At 40.5% G+C, this 19,002-nt stretch overlaps 1 protein-coding gene across 2 annotated transcripts in view; it reads right to left on the bottom strand.

The window, feature by feature from the left end:
- The window catches only part of gli2a (GLI family zinc finger 2a), a 79,635-nt gene that overhangs the window by 55,528 nt on the left and 5,105 nt on the right, over positions 1-19,002 (bottom strand). For both annotated transcript variants that reach the window (XM_036591195.1, XM_036591264.1), the window contains exon 2: positions 10,458-10,591. In XM_036591195.1, coding sequence (XP_036447088.1) covers positions 10,458-10,572 — 115 coding nt within the window. In that variant the 5' untranslated portion in view covers positions 10,573-10,591. The remainder of the gene's footprint in view (positions 1-10,457; positions 10,592-19,002) is intronic.

Here is a 19,002-nt window from a genome sequence, read left to right as displayed (position 1 = left end):
AGTGCTACAATGATAGTGAGGATAAAACAGATTTATTATAAATAATAGATACTGCCAGTGATCAAAGCAGCTCTTATAAAAGAGAATTACAGTAATACTACAGGTATTTTTACAGGTACAGTAGATTCTGACAGTTTACTATAGAGAGCACTGGTTTTGAACACCTTTCTGTCACACCTTTTAAACATCTAACAGGGTTCAGCTGAGAACAAATCGGGAAAAGCTTGACTGTAAAATCATTTAAACATTAGTAATAAAGAAGAGAGCACATCAAAAGATAATCATGTAGCATTTAGATTTTAAACACGGCTGTTTATTTGATGTCACGGTCAAACGTCCCTAAATTTGTTGTTAAAGAGAGAAACAGTTCACTGTGACCAAACACTGTTATAAAACACGTCACAGGGAAAGTGTTAAACCTAAACATTTAGATTAACAGTGTACCAAACAGATATTTAAACAGATACAGTTCTACAGCAGGATTATACAGGGGTGAAAGTGTTTACTACACATTGTTACAGAAGCATTATACAGCACTATGGAAATCTTATCATCTCTTACACTATTACTACAGCTCTTTTTCATTAGGGAGTTTGGTATTATCAAGAGCAAATAAATGGCCTTAAAAGGGTCAGGTCTCGTTGATTTGTTTGCGGCTGACCTGGATGGGAATTATTACACAGGTCACATAGGCTGTTAAACACACTAAACACTTAAGCTCTCCACATTAAGTAGTTAAAAAGTTTTTTCAGAGCTGAAAGAAGTGCTTGTGTTTCTAAATATAAACAAGCCCCCCCTCCCCGTCTCCTCTTAAGTATCCTGTGTGTGTCGTGGGAATTTCAGAGCAAGCATGATCCTTTCATACAACACAACTGCACTGAATAAGAAGGATTAGAAGGGGATTTCACTCTAAAGACTTGACCCACGGCTGTGCCAAAGCCAACACTTTGGAAAAGTATAGCACGCAGTATATGTACATGTAAACTTTTGGAAATGCACACGTTCATGCTGGAATGGCCACTGAGCTCTAAATGACTAGCTGTATGGCTAAAGTGCTGATCATTATGGTACAGGGTTAGCCTTCAGATTCAGACCCAATATTAATGAAGGGTCTGAGACTTGGCTTTCATTTTTCGCTGTACTGCGATCCCGCATGTTTGTGATGATGTGTACGTGGCTCCATGCCACAGCATGTCACGAGCATGGCTTGTTTATTCAGTCGGTTTCATGCCATCCTCTGAGTCACAGATAAGATAAGATCCCCCTCTGGATCCCTGCTTAACCGGCTGGCTGCTACAGGGAGGAGGAGTGGGATGAGCGCAAGAGCGAGGAACAAGTCCGTATCTGCTAGCGAGCTGCGCTGACCTCGCTTTGCTTTGAAGCCCAAGCCAAGAATGCATAGTTTACATTGTGGGAAATTACCTGGGCCACAAAACGGGGCCAGCAGACTCATCCGGAGACGTTAAATTCACACCGATTTGTACCATGTCATTCAGACTGACCTTGAACCCAGACTCAACTCACTAAATAGCTAAAACACAGACTTTCCAAGGTTTTGATATGTAGTTGCTGTCTCTCGCCACAGAAATATGCTGAAATGTGTGAATGGTTTTCCACATTTTTCCATAATGCTGTAACTTTTTTTGGTTTTAAGCCAGCCATGAGGAAAATTATTATTAGAGTGATTGAGATTTGATGCTGTTGCCAGACTTGTGAACTGGCGTTGATAAAAGGCAAGTGAGTAAGGAAACTTTCTTACATTTCCCATGTAAAATGTTCCTGAGTTTCCAAAGATGTTGGTCTCTGGCAGACTCACACTACTGCCCACAGGCCACACAGAAAGAGAAGAAAAAGTACCCAAGACACTTTAGAGCCTGTGGCCTACTTCACACACAAACACATTTGTTTATATATATATATATATATATATATATATATATATATATATATATGTTTGGGTTGTCAAATGACTAAAATAGTGAATCACAATTAATTACATTATTTTGTGTAGTTCATCAAAGTCATTTGTGTCTTATTTACTCAAATTTGACCCTAAAAAGTTTTTTTTTTTCAATTTAAAGAGCTGTGCATTTTGTTATGGATATATGAGTGGACTAAATGACTTTAATCAGAATGTATTTTCTACTTTCAATAATTATTTTCATCGTGTGAACGCAGGGTTCACCTAAACCTGAAGAGGAAATCACATAAAATAGGTTCCAGTTTTCATTACTGACGTCCATTTAGAGCAAAAGTGGCTGCATGTTACAAGCTCTTTGCGACTGCAACCCGATCACTCATCATGTCTTGTTTTGACTTTGCGGCACACTGATTTCTCCATTGTTCTCCGGTGAGCACTGTCCAGTGCAGACTGCTGATAGTGTCCTCCATTGCTAATGTTTCTAATATTACTGATATTTCTGGCATCAGTACTCAACTTCCTTCGGTGATAAACAAATTTACGGCATTGCAGTTGCTGGAACTAATACTGCTTTTATACAGCCATTTTTCTTGCCATTTTAAAGCTGTTTTTGAATGAGATGACTACAAGCTGAGTCAGAGTAACAGCACAAGACTGGGCTTCAGGCTACTATGAATGCTTCGAAGGGTCAAGCTAGGAAAATGTGTTAATAGAGTTTAAAAATAAGCCTTTTTAAAGCCTAACAAAAAAGAAATTCTTTTGTAAAAGGCAAATTAGGACTAAAGATGCCACAATATCACCTTTTGTTACAATACCACTTTTTTAAAGTAGGCTATGTTGCTCAAACTACTCAAACATTCTACAATACTACAGGAAGAAATACACAGCTAACAACATCATATCACACGATGTGAGTGTGTGCTATTTCAAGCCAGTTTTGTTGCAGGATTCTGATCCAGCATTTTCTGTTTAAGTCAAGCTGACACTGATACCTGGTGCCAGATTGGTGGCATCTCTAATCTGGACCAATTTGTTTTTGTACATTAGCCATGTTTTCCACAAAGGTGGGACATATGCAGTGTTTCTGCTATATATATTTTGCAGCAGCAGGCCAGAATTTTATGAAATGTCATGAAGTTGCATTTAGAAAATTCAGCAGGGGGCTTTTAATTTGAAATGATGGTTACAGGTGTCGAATTAAACGGTTGTCAGTTGTTTGTTTACAACTTTCCATCGAAAAAATGTACTAAATGAAACAGGTAGCTAAGACTGACGGCTTCAACCTGATCTTCAGTGGCTGGACAGTAAAGAAAAGAAGCTGGGGGGTGAGTGGATGGCTGGAGTGGGGTTGGTCTCGACTCAATCTTGGAGGTTGAGGGGGGTTGGGAGGGTGGGAGAGCTAGGAAAAAAATCACTAATATTTGTTTTGAAAATGTATAAAATTAAGCACACACTCACACAGACACATACAGTGTTTAACTGCAGTGTTAGTATCATGTTTTACAGGAATTTTAACTGGGGCATGATAAACAACTTTAAAACAGACTGTGCTGTTCACACTATTGTATATGCAACGCAAACCACCCAGCCTGTCCAGAGCACTGTCAGTAACAGTTCAAGAGCAGACGTTCATGTTTTTCTTTTCTTAAACCATAGCAGCCATATTGCTCACTTCCACTAGGCCTGAAATTAGAGGGCGTATCAGGGTAGGAGTTCTAAAAGCAGCCATGCTTCCCTACAGACCGAACGCCAAACTACACCAACTCTCCTCTATCCAAACAAATCTTAGTTTCTCTTGGGCTTTGACCTCCTCTCCATGAAAAAACAAGCCTTGATTCGTAACAACCACAATCCACTACCGAGTGCAGGACACCGCTCCAGCAAGGTCATTTTACCACGTCGTCTGCACACGCACCGTGAGGGAAAGCATAAGCTAGAGCAATCATAGTGATCTTCACTTGCACTCATTATTTGGCTGAATGGTTAAGAAGAGCACAGCCCCCTCATGCTCCAGGGCGACTGTCTGTCCACCAGCAGTCAGAGGATTCCTCTGTTTGTTATCCCTCGGTTCGCTGCATTTACACAGTCAACCCCTGCTGCTTATTTTGCTGGTCACACAGTTTACTATAGCCTGTCTGGGCCGGGTCCTTGGAGCATATCCAGTAATGACTGCTGCTGTCCGGCCCTCCCTTTGACTGTCTTCAACTGCCATCAAAGCCATTCTATGGGAAAGTTCCTGGAAAGTCATTTTAGCCCACTCAGAAGTATTTTTTCTGTACAGTAAAGGAGATAATTAAATTAAAATTGAAACTTTTAATATGTGTAATATATTAATCCCCTTTTTTAAAGCCATGGGACCACCAGCAGGCTCAAAGTTTTATTACATACTTCTATAACCTAAGAATAGGTCCATTAGTTTGCACTGAAGTCCCTGTAGTTACTGAATAATGCGTCTTTGTATGAAATAAACCTGGAATGTTAAGAGGTTAATAACAATATTTCTTGACAATACAGGTTTAAACTTCCTCTGGAATTAAATTCGAAATAAATTAGGAACTGAATTAGAAAATGCAATTCATATAAAATTCATTTCATGTGGACTGTATCAACCTTAAAAATCTCTTCATGCATCATTAGTGGCAGATAACACACAGAAGCGGAACAATGCACGTCCAGGACTTTCACAATGAGGTGAAGCCCTCTTAGGGCATTCTGTTAGCACTGCAGGCTAAACATTACATGGAGTTAAGCGGGTCTAAACCTACATCCTTTGGCTAAACCTTTAAAATTCTTGAATGTTTCTGAAGCACAATTAGGCTTGCAAGTGCTGGCAGCTGACTTTGTGGAATGTGTGTCTGTGACTAAGCTGGTTGATAGGTGTGCTAATCACTAATGGCTTTTAATGTAGGATAGCGAGTTACCAGTGCACACTTATAGTTAAAATTACAAGCAAAATAAGTCTCAGGGGAGGAATTATGATGTTTGTTTAAAAAAACTCACCTTTGTATGAACAAAACAAAAAATGCCACAACTGAGATTAAGTCTTTTTAAAGAACGCAGTTACTATATTGGTGCTGTCAAAGAGCAGCTGTGTTAGCTTGAATGTAGCCATATTCATAATTTGACTGCTTAACTGCTTTTGTTGATCAATGGCCATGAAACACTCTGAGTTCCTTATATGGGCATGGAAGTGACTACAAAACAAAAACATGACTATGACAGCTGGTCTGAGCTCAAGAATCCACTCGATGACAATGCACAAAAAGTTGCTAACAGTTTATAATTACTGAATGTGGCTTTAAGAAACTGTAGGCTCCCAGCAAACCTGAGTAACCTAAGTTCTGTTTGTGTTCTGAATGCTATGGCTGATATACTGCCCTGCAGTGTAAATTGTCTTTTTCTATCCACTCTGGATGCCTGGATGGCTTCAGACATGTTCTTCCTGTCACGCTTAACTGGTCTGCTGGTCTGGCTCAGGGCTAAGATGTGGGTAGTGGTTGACACCCTGTTTTCATTACGGCGAGCACAGATGTGTCTGAACTTTGGACACGCCACATCTCACTGTGTCTCGCCTGCACCCTAGCCTGAGGAAGCAGCCTGTTGACGCAAGTTCATGTTTACAGCTCTCACATGTTCATCTTTTCTTTTAGACTCTTGAGCTGTTTATTGTTCTCCACTCCCACAATAAGTTTAGTTCGAAACGATTCAAGCTGGAATGGGTGGTTGGCCAACAGATATTGACAATGGATGGAGCTGGAAAAAGGGGAGCCATCAGGACACCTGGAAAGAGAATGTCTGGGGCCGGTGGATCCACATCAGGAAACCGAAAACAGGAAGGAACTATCTCTGAGCCTGATGCCAGGATTAAATCGTGCATGCTGGGGATGGCATGCTTTTAAAAAGGAGCGGAAGAAGAACAGAGAGAGGGAGAAACGAAGAGGGAATGAGCAGGGGGAGCCAACTAATCCCCTAAAGCATCCATATATTGCTCCCAACTCCTCTCCCACCGCTTGTAAATGGCTTGGAATGTAACATGTTGTCTTTGGACCCCATGTGTGTGGACTCCTCCAGTATGGAGAGATTTATGTGCGCAGACATTGCCTAAAGCAGCCTCTTTTTGACTTTTAACTAGAGGCTTTGAAGCAGGAACAGTGCCTTCTGGCATTAAAGGAATATCACAAGGATGTACTTTCATTTCAGAGTAATTTATGTATTGTATCTTCTTGGGAGTTGGACTGTATCTCTGTCAGTGCTCAAATGTGTGATATTATGTCTGAATTTTATTACAATGTGGTTCAAATTGCATCAAAACGGGTGTTTCTTCTACCCCATAATCATGAACTTCTTTCTCAAACACTTCTTTCTGGTGGTATTTCTAAAAGCTCTACAACATTCTTCAGAAGTTACAAGTTAACAGTATAAATATATTATTCATTATTTTCACTCATCTTAATCTTAGAAATATGCCAGACATTTTTAAGTGCCAACATCAAAATGTTGAAGAAAAAAAAAAGAACTAAAACCCATGTGGTTTAATTCAAGCTAACTCTGAAGGAAAATGTGCTGGACTTCTTCTAGCCAGCCTCATTCTGTATCTAGGCCATGACTTCTCTGACTTTAACTTTCTCAAACTGCTAAAGAAACCAGTTCAACTCTTCTAGCTTCTTGCTCAAATTGTCATGACTTTGTAGACACATGGCAAAAAAACAAAATCAAGACATCCCCCTGCTTTCACTTACCATATCTAATCTTTAAATCCCCTTTAGGGCTGGCCAGTCCCCCAAGTGAAATTTAAGATGGAAGGGTTCGGGGCGGGGGGATCTTGGAAAGCCATCACGTTAACTGTTTATAAAAGGCACATGAATTAATCTCTTCACAAATCCCCTTAGCCCAGTTATTCAGTGGGCCGCCGCTGGTGAAAGAAGTAGTTTCCACATGGATGTAACTGATTCAAAGTCAGAATGCATAGAAAGTTCAAGTAAAACTCTGGAATCTTTTTCAACACAAGTTCAGCTGACACATCAAGTTCATCTCAGCACCATATGCATTAAGTTTGATGGCTACCACAGAGTTTCTGCTGCGAGCACGGATCCAGCGCTTTTTAAAAATGTTCTGTAAATAAATGATACATATTCTTGGGTCGTCTTACATTTTGACAGAATATTTCCCACTCTGAAAATATATCAGTGTCTTCTTAAGGAAAGCAGTCAGTTCCAGATAGTGGGCAGCTGTACTGCTAACAGGAAGAGAAAAATGGACTGAGTCAATAGGCCTTCCTGAAATTGCCTGCAAGTCTTCTCAGGTATCAACCATTGGGAGAGGCAGTGTCGATACATACAGACAACTGTATATAGTTTGTTTTTGTAACCCTTAAAAGCCAATACTCACACAAAACAACTGTTATTTGTTTTGTCTATCACAGGACAGCAGGATTCTCTTCAAACACTATTTGTTTTGTTGTCCCAAACTCAACTTACAAGTTCAATTTGGAAGAATAAGAATACTTGACTACCACGTAGATTTAGTGTCTTCTCTTATTGTTTTTTAAAAATCAGATGTGAGCTTCAAAACAGTAGGTTTTAATCAAGAAGGAGGAGCTGATGTGGATTTTGGCCGCTAAGGCTTACCTGTGAAAGATCCCTATTCTCTGACTGCTTTTCACAGGGGCCAAGAAACCACAGCGGCGGAAGGGCCTCATTTAGAGAAAAAGAAAGGGAAGAGGGGAAAAAAACAGAGCATAAATCCCTTTCTCAGGAAGATTAGTGGCTGTCCCTTTAGAGTGGGCTACGGACGGAGCAGCTTTTTTAAGCCACATTTTTCTCTGCCAGTGGCCTGACCTCTAGCGCATTCCCCCCGTCCCCCAGGGCCGCCTGCTGCATGGCTGAGCAGAACGCACCCCCCCGCCTTCTCTATCCGACATTCTACGTCTCCACAGAGACCTACCCGGGAGAGATAAAGAAAGTGTCCTTAGTATTAACTCCAAGTACTAGTACAGAACAAGCTGATGACCAACACCTAGTCCATCTACTGCATGTTGGATCAGTATTAGTCAAACAATTTTTTTTCTTTATTACTTTTCTGTTATAAATCACTTGCATTCTCCATCTCACCACTCTCATCCAAAACACTTTTTTGAAAAATCACACAATGGAACATTACACTGAGGGTTTCTTTCTGAAATCTGGCTTGAGCTGGTGTCAAGGAATGTGGTGCGGTCAGAAAGAATCCTCCATAGACTTCCTCTGAAACAGACACCATTTACTAACCTTGTACCTCCATACTTGTACCTGCTTCGAGCACATGTTGCCTTAAGCGGTGAACAACAACTGGTCAAAGAGCCTTATAAATCCTGCAGATGGACTGCCGTCTTGCTACAAGTGTGTGTAAGGCCTGACAGCTGTGGACTGTCAGTAGAAATATAGGTGCTCATTTGAAGTCATTAACAAGGCACATGGTCCAACACCTAACCATATGACCAGCATTCAGTCCAAGGTAATGTCTGTGAATGTAATGTATGTGCCAATGTGAAAAAGTGTTAAGATTCAAACTGAGTTGAATGACGTTAAGTCAAAGTACACAGTAAGAGGGATTTCACCATCATGGAATACCTTGGGTAAGGCTACTCTGACAAAACAGCTGGTCCATGTGTTAATTAGTGGGCATACTACTAAACAGAGAAGGTAAGGCATGTAGTTGTTTACCCTGTGTTCTTCATGCTTATGTGTGCAGTAGGTAGGGCTGTATTTCTGTAGTTGGCTTCTATATCAAAGTCTACAAAAAAACAATATATCAAACTTACATTCTGTCACAAAACATCTAAGAACTTAGGATGTACAAAGACTTCTGAATCAAATTGAATAGTCTGATAATTTAAACTGATATTTAATGACATATTTATGGTCCTTAGTAGAACACCGCTGTGCTTCTGTGCAAAATTCTATGCTGCCTTTATTGAAACCCTATATTAATAAATGTTATTTTTCATTTAGGCCTAATTTCTACATTTTATAAATATCTAGACATTGTTGTCATCATTGACCGATATGTACAGGAAAAATATTGAATATCAGAATCGGACCAGAATGCCCACAATGGTGCGGACCCGTTATTAAGTTTTTCTATTTTATATGTATGATCTTACAATTCATTTCTCTTCCAGTAGAGATGGCACTACTTCAATAATCATTTTAAATATTGGTAGTTTTTTTCAAAGAAATAGATACTGGACCGTTAATGTTATCGGCTATTAATGTTAATAGTAGTTTTGATATGGGCAAAAAAGGTGTATCATGCCATCGCTATCTATCACTGATAAATATATGATAAAATCCTGAAAAGAGAATTGTTTAATTTGTGTGTCCTATTTTTTATTATCAAAAACAATGATTATCATTCCATTAATCTCCTCTGGCAGGTCATCAGCCACCTCCATTAAACAGTAATATGCTGTGATGGTAAACTCTATTACCATATCTATGTTCACTCTCTGTGGAGCAAGATGGGCAAAGTAAGTGAAACTCGCAAGCTCCAGCAGTCATGATAAGTAATGCATAACATTTATACTCCAGAGATAAGAACAGGATCCTTCAACCTCATATGTGAGAACATATCTCCTGCACCACATTTTTAATCCTTGCTTTTGTTCAAAATATTTCATGTATACTTTCATTAACCTCAGGTCATGATCATTAAAATGATGTCCATTGTTTAAAATCCAGACGTACAAATGATCTGCTGTAATCATCAGAAAATATGCATGTTTGTCTATGTTGACTTTCGAGAGTGTGCAAACCAATGCCCTATTTTCACCAGTTTCTTTAAACAATTAATGATCATTGCCTTCTTATGGCAGGCCACCAAGCCCTTCATTAAACAGTAAAATGCCACAATATCAAAAGACCATTAGCATTTCAAAGGTCTTTCACCATCCTCATGTTTGTCAGAGGACTCTGACGGACAGAGCGGACCACTACTCCACCAGCCGCTTTAAGTAATTTATAACATTTATACTCTGGAGGTAAGAACAAGGTCTTTCAACCTCGTTAGTCTGGGTTTTCATCACACATTCACTGACATCTTTTAAACATGTGCTGCCTTTCTCCCCTTTGCTTTATTCTCTTTTGCACCATCAAGTCAACAAGTGCTAAATGAACGAACCTTTTGGAAAGCCTGTCAACACGAGTCTGCATCTTCTGACTACTAAATTAAAATGGGTTCCTAAACTGTACCAAGTAATAGCGCATGTTAAAAATTCCATGAAAGCCTTGCACAGAACTGTCCTTTTTATGAGATTTATGGGCTGTTTTACATATAAGCTCCGTAGGGCCGGTTTCATGAAAATTCATCACTGTCCTTGAGGTCACCTCTAAAGCATTTGATCATCTCCTTTTTAGTATTTCATGCATGGGACTCGCTCACCTGAAGGTGAACATCATCACAGGCATATGATTTAGCACAGGCCTCTCACTTAATATTGATAGAGACTAGTTAAGGATTTCTGGCCAAGTTGATGTTTTTGAACTAAGTTTTCGCCCACCTCGTGTCACTGCAGTGGGCGAGGGCTTCTTAGGCAGGTCGGAGAAGCTGCTAACATCCAGGCCTGAGCCCTTACACTCCTTCTTCTCTGGGGCTGCTGGGGTTGTGGTCTCCATGACAGGACTTGTGGGGAGCCTGAGGAGGAGAAGAAAGTGTGAAAATTACATATGTCAGTGTCTACTCATTAAAAGCATTTGCAATGCGTTGTGAATTAAGATTTCAAAGAATACAAAACAGACCAAAGGACTGGAAGGAAATATGTTGCCTGAGTGATCACCATCATCCCTTCTTTTATCCCTCCATCGTACTGTCTATTGTTTTAGAATGTTTAAGAACATTGTGTAAATGATTAGACCAAAAACTGTGGCATGATTGCGAAAAGGGAGCATACAAAGAGCTTCCTCTCCTGTATCTCTGTCAGTGCACTCAAACGCCGCACTGAGAGCAGATGATTTGGCAGCGTGCCGCTTGTTTAACTTCGTGAAACCTACAAGATTATCCTTGGTGCAGTGCAAACAAGTGCCGGTCAGAGACTGAAAAGAAGTCCCTCTTTGGGGCCTTTCAGGCACTGATTGAGGCTATCCACAGTGTTTGCTTTTTAGCCGATGAACAAGACTGTTGAGAGTGGCTAAAGAACAGATGTTGTCAGTGGTTTAGCCTCCCCTCATGCTTTTACTGGGCTTACAGTTTCAGACATTAAGAAGAATATAACATACATAACATTTTCAAAAGCTGTTTGCATTTTATAAGACCTGGATGAAGAAAATACAGTCATAACTATGTGGTTTTGATCCTCAAGGTTACAAGAAGAATAAAGCAAATGTTAAGTCATATTCAAGCCCAAAGGGTTGGACTGATGCCGAAAACCAGAGTGCAAGCTAGCATATTTGAGTTTACTGTGGATTGTGAGGCAATAATGAAATCACACATAAAAGTGCAAAGACATTACACCTGTTGGCAAGTCTGGGCGCAGAGCTTTCCAAATTGGATGGCACATGAGGATAGCTGTTTTCATTTATAGCTGAACTCGGACGCCACAATTTAAATGTGTTTATGCTTAAAGGCAACCAAAAGGGAATTAACACTTACGTTCTCTAAAATAATTTCCAACTGAGTCAGTGTTGTTAGCCAAAGAAATGGTTTTCTTTACATGGACTGAAAGGGGTGTCAGGGTTTCAGACTGAAATCAGCCTCAATCCGTGGGGAATTTTGAAACCTTTTTCTTTTATAATCATATGAAGTTTATTCATATGTATTTTGGATGTCTGGTAACAGCATTGCTTCATTATGGCATTATGGTAAGCTAATATCTATAACTGCCTCTTTAGGAATTTGCTTGGAGTCATGTTGAAACCAGCTTGTTAGTGGTCTGCAAGACTTAATGTTGCATTGCATAAGCCTCCCTGTTTAAACATGCTAAATCCAAATATCATTTTTCTTATGGTCAGCGTCCTGTAAGATGAACATAGACCATATTCATCACCTCTCAGGGCTGCCAGTCGAAGATTTCACTGCCAAGGTAAGCCGATTAGAGGTGGGCTGTTGGGCTTGGACAGCATCTGTTTCACTTCTTGTAAGCCAAGAAAGTCGATTTGCCATCCTGTCTCATTGACGCTTCTTTTAGACTTTTCTTTGGAGATGCTACTAAACAACTTTGATTTCAAAAGGTGCCTTTATAAACCCAGATAACGTGGCGCTCATGCTGTGTGTGATCTGTGATCTTTCTGTTGTCACCAAATGACTCTTGGCCAGTTATAACATTTTCCACATTTGTACACTGCCCTCATGAAGAACTCCTCCCCAAGTAACCTGGACCCTCACTGAGCAAGGTTGTTCTTGTTCCATGTCATTAGCAAAATCATTAGGCAAGATCCAAATTAATCTTTGAAGATAGTGTCCAAATTCCACCATGCTAAAACTGGCACCAGAAAGCAGAAACAATAGCAATACTGCCTGCTTTGGAAGTGAAACAGTGCAGATATGTCAAACAAAACTAGGAATTAGTGCTTCTCCCACTTCTGGGTGCCAACAACACGTGCGCCCTTCTCCATCATGGTCTGAAGAACCAGGCTGAGGCTGTCCCTTTGACAAGGCTGCTGAGATCTGATGGGACAGTACAGGTGTCAGGAACTGAGTGGACAGGTGGTAGAGAGGGCAAAAGAACGACAAGAGAGCGCCTCTTTCATTCTGGATGGCTGCTCTGACAAGTGCAGCGTGTGAAAAGGATCAGAACCTCAAGTCCACGTGACCGAGGTCTATGGGACCCTGCAGGGTTGAAGGCTAATCCTCGCTAGAAGCCCCCTGCTCTCGTTCTCCTTCTGCTACTTATCAGTTAGACCACAACTATCTTTCATGCTAGCTATATATAGTTTTACAACATAAAAAGTCAGATTTTAAAATTTTGGCACATTAAGAAGAAAGACATCATCTAAAAGGTTTGGAAAGACCTCTTTAATACTTTCCATCATTTCTTTTTTCATTCCCCATGCTACTAGCTTCACAAAGGAAGGACTCACGATTTATTCAACAAAACCTGTGGTATCTACTTGCTTGTTCATTATAAAGAATTTCCATTTTCACTTTAAGTAATGAAAAAGACTGGGGTAATTCTACTGAAAAAGCAGTGGTTATGTGAGCTCTCAAAGTGTCAAAATTGTTTTTTTTCTCTCAAAGAAGTTCACACTGAATGAGATTTGGGGAAATGAATGCGTGACGGACAGCTTTGACCATTTCCTTTTGTGGCTGTAATCACTTTGAAAAGAAGCAACAGGTGTGCAGAGGACCCTTGTGCTTACAGGCCAGGGTGAGAATGACCAATTCCAGAAATACAAAGTGCAACCTCCCTGACCCTGCAGAACAAGCAGTTTCAGGCAAAGGCAAGGCTAAAAAGAGTCCTCGTTAAATTCCATCACATAAAGTCATAGTTTTAAAGCTATATGTTCTGGGTTTAAATATGTCTGATTTGTAATGTTGCCAAATGCAGTGTGGCACACTGTAGGCCCTTCACCAGTGGATAAATGACAGTGACATAAAATAAGTCCAACAACTCCAGTACTCTCAGCAATGGACTGAACATGCGTGTTTGCCTTGGAGCCTCATTCCATTTCAGCTGCTCCTCTCTTTCACCAGTTCTCAGTGGAATGCAAACACACATCAAAGCGAACTCTTAATTTGAAATGTTCAGTTTTTTTACGCTTCTTTTCTCCCTATCTTTGACACAGGAGGATGATGGAGATGGAGGTCCACCAGTGTTCTCTCAGAGTCGGTGACCCTAATAGCAGGTCAGGGTAAGTGAAGTTTCCTGTCTCTAAGTCATCCTCAGACAAAGACAATCCTTTGTTAGAGCTGAATCATATGGAATGCCCCATGGATCAATGAAATACAGTCACCATTGTTTTAAAGTACAAAATGTTCTGTTCCACACTTTTTTCACAAACTGCTTAAAAGTATTTGATTAAAATATACTTCATTTTCCAGAATGGGTTACTTCCGTACACTCTTCTTCAAGGGTTGTTCAGTAAAGGCAGAATTATATAGAATTAAATGGTTATATAGACCTAAATGGATATTTGTATGGTTAAATGTTAAAACTTGTTATATATAGCTCTTCTGAGGATCTTTTTAAAAATTCTATACAGCACTACACGCCACAAACAGTTATTTGTGTAAAGCTATAGAAGCACCATTTTTAATTCCTTTGAGAACCTTTCAATAAATACTTCTTTGGAGAACCATTTTTGCAAATAATATTAGTGAATGTGAAGAACCTACAGGATATAAACCTTCTAGAAAAAAAAAACATTAATATAAGAAGGTTTAAACTTTTGGAAGGTTCTTCACACGCATACATCTCAATCAAACATGGTTACTTAGTGAAGCAAAATAGATCTATGGCACTGCAGAAAGAATCTCCTGTAGAACCTTTTTTGGTACTGTACAACCCTTTTCACCAAGACTGTAGCACATTTGCTGTAATGCAGACTTTACTCAAGGGCTAAGAATACAAACTGATTTAACTGAAGATAAATTAAATGAAGATAAAGATTAAAACAAATACAGGATTATTACCCACTTAGGGAAAATGAAAACAAAATAAAGGACAAATCACAGTTAACTATTATTTTTCCTTTTCAGATAATCAGGTAGTTTGCTTTTCTCCTGCACACAATTCCTTTTACAAAAAGCACAAAGTAGGATGAGTCCATCTATAGGCCCACAAGCATTTTCTTTGCAGAAAAGGCCAACGTAATTCAGACAAAAACACAGCTGTTTTTTGAGGCAAGGCCTGACCACTGTGGCTAGTCCACCAATGTGGTCTTCCTCTTTTCGGTACATGCACTGTGGAAACCTTTAATTTAATTCACTTTTTACTGACCAGCATTTTCCCTCAAGGGCATGCTGCAGTATAATACTGCCTTGCTCTGAGTAACAGTATGTCAAAATAATAGTGTTGAGGAACTGTATTTTATGGCATTCCAGCCATGGGAGAGATACTAAATTTACTGTGGAATTAGAGATTTCAATTTAGCTTTTGCCTTCCATTCCACTTCACTTTGGCAAGCCAATTGCAATATTAATGCCCTTTTTCATCGTACCTCTACTTTGCAGCTTTTTTGGTGCTTTAATTGGAGCACCAGAAGTCTGTCCAAAAGTTTCAAAGCTGCAGGTGCTTTTCGTGACACAGACAGCAGATTTGCCACCTGAGATTCCAAAACAACAACAAAAAAAAAAATCTTCAGAAAGTGAATCAAATAGAGGCAGACTAAGGCAGATATGAATGGCTATTGAAGCCAGATGTGCTAAACGCTACCAGAACATGCACCAATGCCTTCTACACAAGCGGGCTTTGATGAGTTGGCGCTTGGCTTGCGTCAGTAACATCACTGACCTCCAAGAAAAAACGTCAAAAAGACAGCCAAAGTCTAAAGGATGAGACTGCCCCTCCCCCACTAAGCCTTCAGTAAATGCAATATCCTGTGGTTGATCTCTTTGTCCACATCCAATCTAAAACAGATGTTGACTTCAGAACTTACACATAACACGAGGAGGAATCCCTCTCTGATCAAACGTTCTGCATCGCCTGCATGAGAAATGTAGCCGTGTACGTTGGAGGTGCTAATTAAATCATTATGAGGCTCATGTTTACAGTGAGAAGGGTTTAGAAACAAGGTAAGGCTTACTTAGAAGACACTCTACGAGAGTCCTAGGCCACAGCTGTTGCTTCTCACATCACAGAGCTCATGAAAGAATTTCTTTCCTCTCAACACCATTTGCTTGGGTCGCTAAAACCGAGCGGTGTTCTTAGCACTCTCTCGTCACAGCCTCAGCTGTCATTCCGCTCACCCTGAACCAACAGCACAGCGATACTTCCCTTATTAAAAAGTTAATTACACACTCGGGAAGGCAATTATAGTTATTGTGTAACATATTTATGCAACAAACACAATGGGTAGCATGTGGTTGTGTAAGTACATATAATAAGTCTCTGAAAGAAATGCAGAAAAGCAACTATTTAAGGTTAGGAATCTTAACCACAAAAACAACACATAGCTGAGATAACAGTGTCAGGGAGAGATAAAGAGGTGGAGCACAAGGGAAATGTTAGAACTGCCTAGACCTTTTGCATTTTATTTCTTATTTTTAACTCAGTTTTAACTCTTCCAATGCAAAATAAATAATGGGCCCATATTGTACATTTTTTAAATTATTTTTTTCCCCTGAAGTTGACATGATGTTTGTGTGTGTTTATGTACCAAAAACAATCATTGTTGATTTTTACAAATCTCTCTTTATCCCTTACAGTCAAAAATGATCTTTTTGTAACTGTGCCTTTAAGACTGATATAGGTAAATGACCTCTCTTGTGACTGCTTGCCCTGCACTGCACCTCATTAAAAAAGAATCTGGGCTTAAACACTCCTTCTAACTTCAGTAGATATATGTAAATATGTTTTCATGACATCACAAAAACAATGAGTTCAAAATAGGCTGTTTTGGCAGCTTAGACTCCATATATGGACCCCATGGACTAATAAGTGAGCAGTATGTTTTGAAACTCTAACCGTGTTTGCATATTACATCAAACGCTTTTATTTCGAAATGTGAGAACTTTGTTTTTTCCCATAATATTGGCCCTTTAATTATTATTTACAAAATGTTCTACTTCAGCTCTGTTAGCATGACTCACTGGCGTCACTGTCAAGATTCTATCCGTGATTCCAGTAACACAATGATCAGCTTTGGGAAATTTAGACAAGGTAGTAGTTAGCCTATCAATTATCATCAACAAAGAGAGTCACTGTGGGGAAACACAACAACCACACATTGTATACAACTTAAATGTCTGAAATGGTGAAGTAACAGCTTGTGGGCTGGTGTGTATGACTAAAAACCAGAGGTAAATAGTTTACAAAGCTGCAAAATAAAAACAAGGGAAAAAACCAAAATCAATTTTGAATCAAATTAATGAAGATAAAGCTCATCCTTCACTACCACTCAGCAATCAGCCATGTTTAATGTGTCAGATTCCACTCAGTGTCTACTAAGATTTCTCAGCACTGTCACTGTAGGTGAGCATATTTTACCGCTCAGTGTGAGACATCCATCTGTGTCCTGGTTTGTTGTCTGAGCTGTGAGTCAGCAGTGTGTTGGCTGTGGGGAGGAAGAGAGGGGTCGTGCTGTCTGATGCTGAGTGTGTATGTGCCAGGGGGACGGGGGGAGGGGAAGGGGGAATACCAGCTGCTTGACACCCCAACACCTTTACAGTCTCTGATCTAATCACAGACAAGCCAACTGCTCTCCGATGGTGGCCAGTCCATCACCCTGGAGCATGAAGGATATTTTATGTCCACATAGGCTATTTAGCAGACACTTATCCAGAGTGAATTACAATGGTAGGTGAAAGCAACGTCCCATATGGTGCATTAAGCTATGTGGTCCTCTTTAAAGCCAGCACTTAGGTGACATGAAAAAACTTCAGCTTCAGGAAAGAGCTTCAATGCACAAGGGTGCTAGGTTTAAGGGTGTCCGATCTACCATAAACAGTGAAATTACATTCGCATGCTTTATATTTGCTAATTTGCTTACGTCAATATCTCCTTCTAGGCCATGCTGTTCAGACAGATGTAAACAAATCAATCTAGCATGACTGGTCCTAGTATGCACTGTAATGCATTGAGTCTACATCAAAGTGGGCTTTGCCAAAGGGTGCAGTTAGGGTGCACAGAGGGTGCTCATGAGCCCCCTTTCAACCCTGAAATGAGAAATGGGACACCCTCTGACGCTCTATGACTCTGTGAGGATGTTAGGAATCTTGCCCAAGGACCCTTACTGCTACAGCAGTAATTGAACAGGGAAATGAACCTATGGAGGCCAATGATACTATCCGCTATGCAGTCCAACTACTATGTGATGGAAGGGTGCGAACTTCTCCCCCTGTTTGTAGCCAGAGCGCAACAAGTGCTACTCATAATCCAGAATGTGACCATTTTAGTTCTCCGAAAAGCGCTGTTATGAAGCCTACACAGTGGAGGACTATATATCTAAGCCACAGCGTAACTTAGGCAATGATGACAGGAACACAGATGATCCTAATCTCTCTGCACATAATGAGTGAATTCCTCAGTGTGCAGCCTCGGCCTGGCCAGGGCCCAGCACGGCGTTCAGCGAGAGGCCAATGAGCGGGAGTGGACGTGTGAGTGTCAGGGAGCGGGGCGGGTCGATTGCTAAAGACTACCACATGGCTTCCCCTCGCTTAACACGTCCTGTTCGTCTTCCAGCCCGGCTGGAGAGGAGTCTGTGGCCTGGCAGGGGTTCAGCAGCTAACCTCCAATGGTCCTGCTCATCCTATGGAGCATAACAAGGAGATCCGTCCGCCCACTCCATTCCTGGCAAGCCCTGTCTGGAGCTACGGGAGGCCACTCGATAAATCACGACTCACTTACGTCGGCCTCTGCACTTCCAATAATCTGGTCTTGGAAGCACAAACAGAAGACTCCCTTGATGGAGACTTGGTTGAGCCGCCTATGGTTTAGAATCAGCTTCTGCATCAGATTAAAGCAGACAACAAACACTTGGAACAGTGCGGCATTGTTTGAGGCAGTGTCAGTCAGGGGGATAAACAGCAGGACAGCCATGAAGATGATACCAAGACTGCTATGATGATACTTTCTCTACTGGCTCCTGTCAAGGGGCTGCCCCTGATGTAACAGTGAATCATTACCCCAACCCTTCAGGAATTAATTTACTTGTATATCAAAGCTGGTCCTCAGAGAGGAACAACATATGATACTTGATTCCTCGGAAGCTGGCGAAGTACATTTCTTTTTCTCACCACAGATTACCACACACATATATCTATGGTGCTGAGTGTTTACAGTGCCTCCAGCCATATCATCATCCCTCTTCTCGATGAGTCAGACGTTGAGCAGGAGCCACCATCTCCATGCATTAGCTCATTCTAAAGGTGGTCTACCAATGATTAATAGCAAGGACAACTGTTCTCATGGTCTAAAGATGCTCTGCTGACCTACGCATCGTAGAACCACC

This window comes from Colossoma macropomum, unplaced genomic scaffold, assembly GCF_904425465.1.
Source record: "Colossoma macropomum unplaced genomic scaffold, Colossoma_macropomum, whole genome shotgun sequence".
NCBI classification, from domain to species: domain Eukaryota; kingdom Metazoa; phylum Chordata; class Actinopteri; order Characiformes; family Serrasalmidae; genus Colossoma; species Colossoma macropomum.
This window is presented reverse-complemented; position numbering and strand designations above follow the sequence as displayed.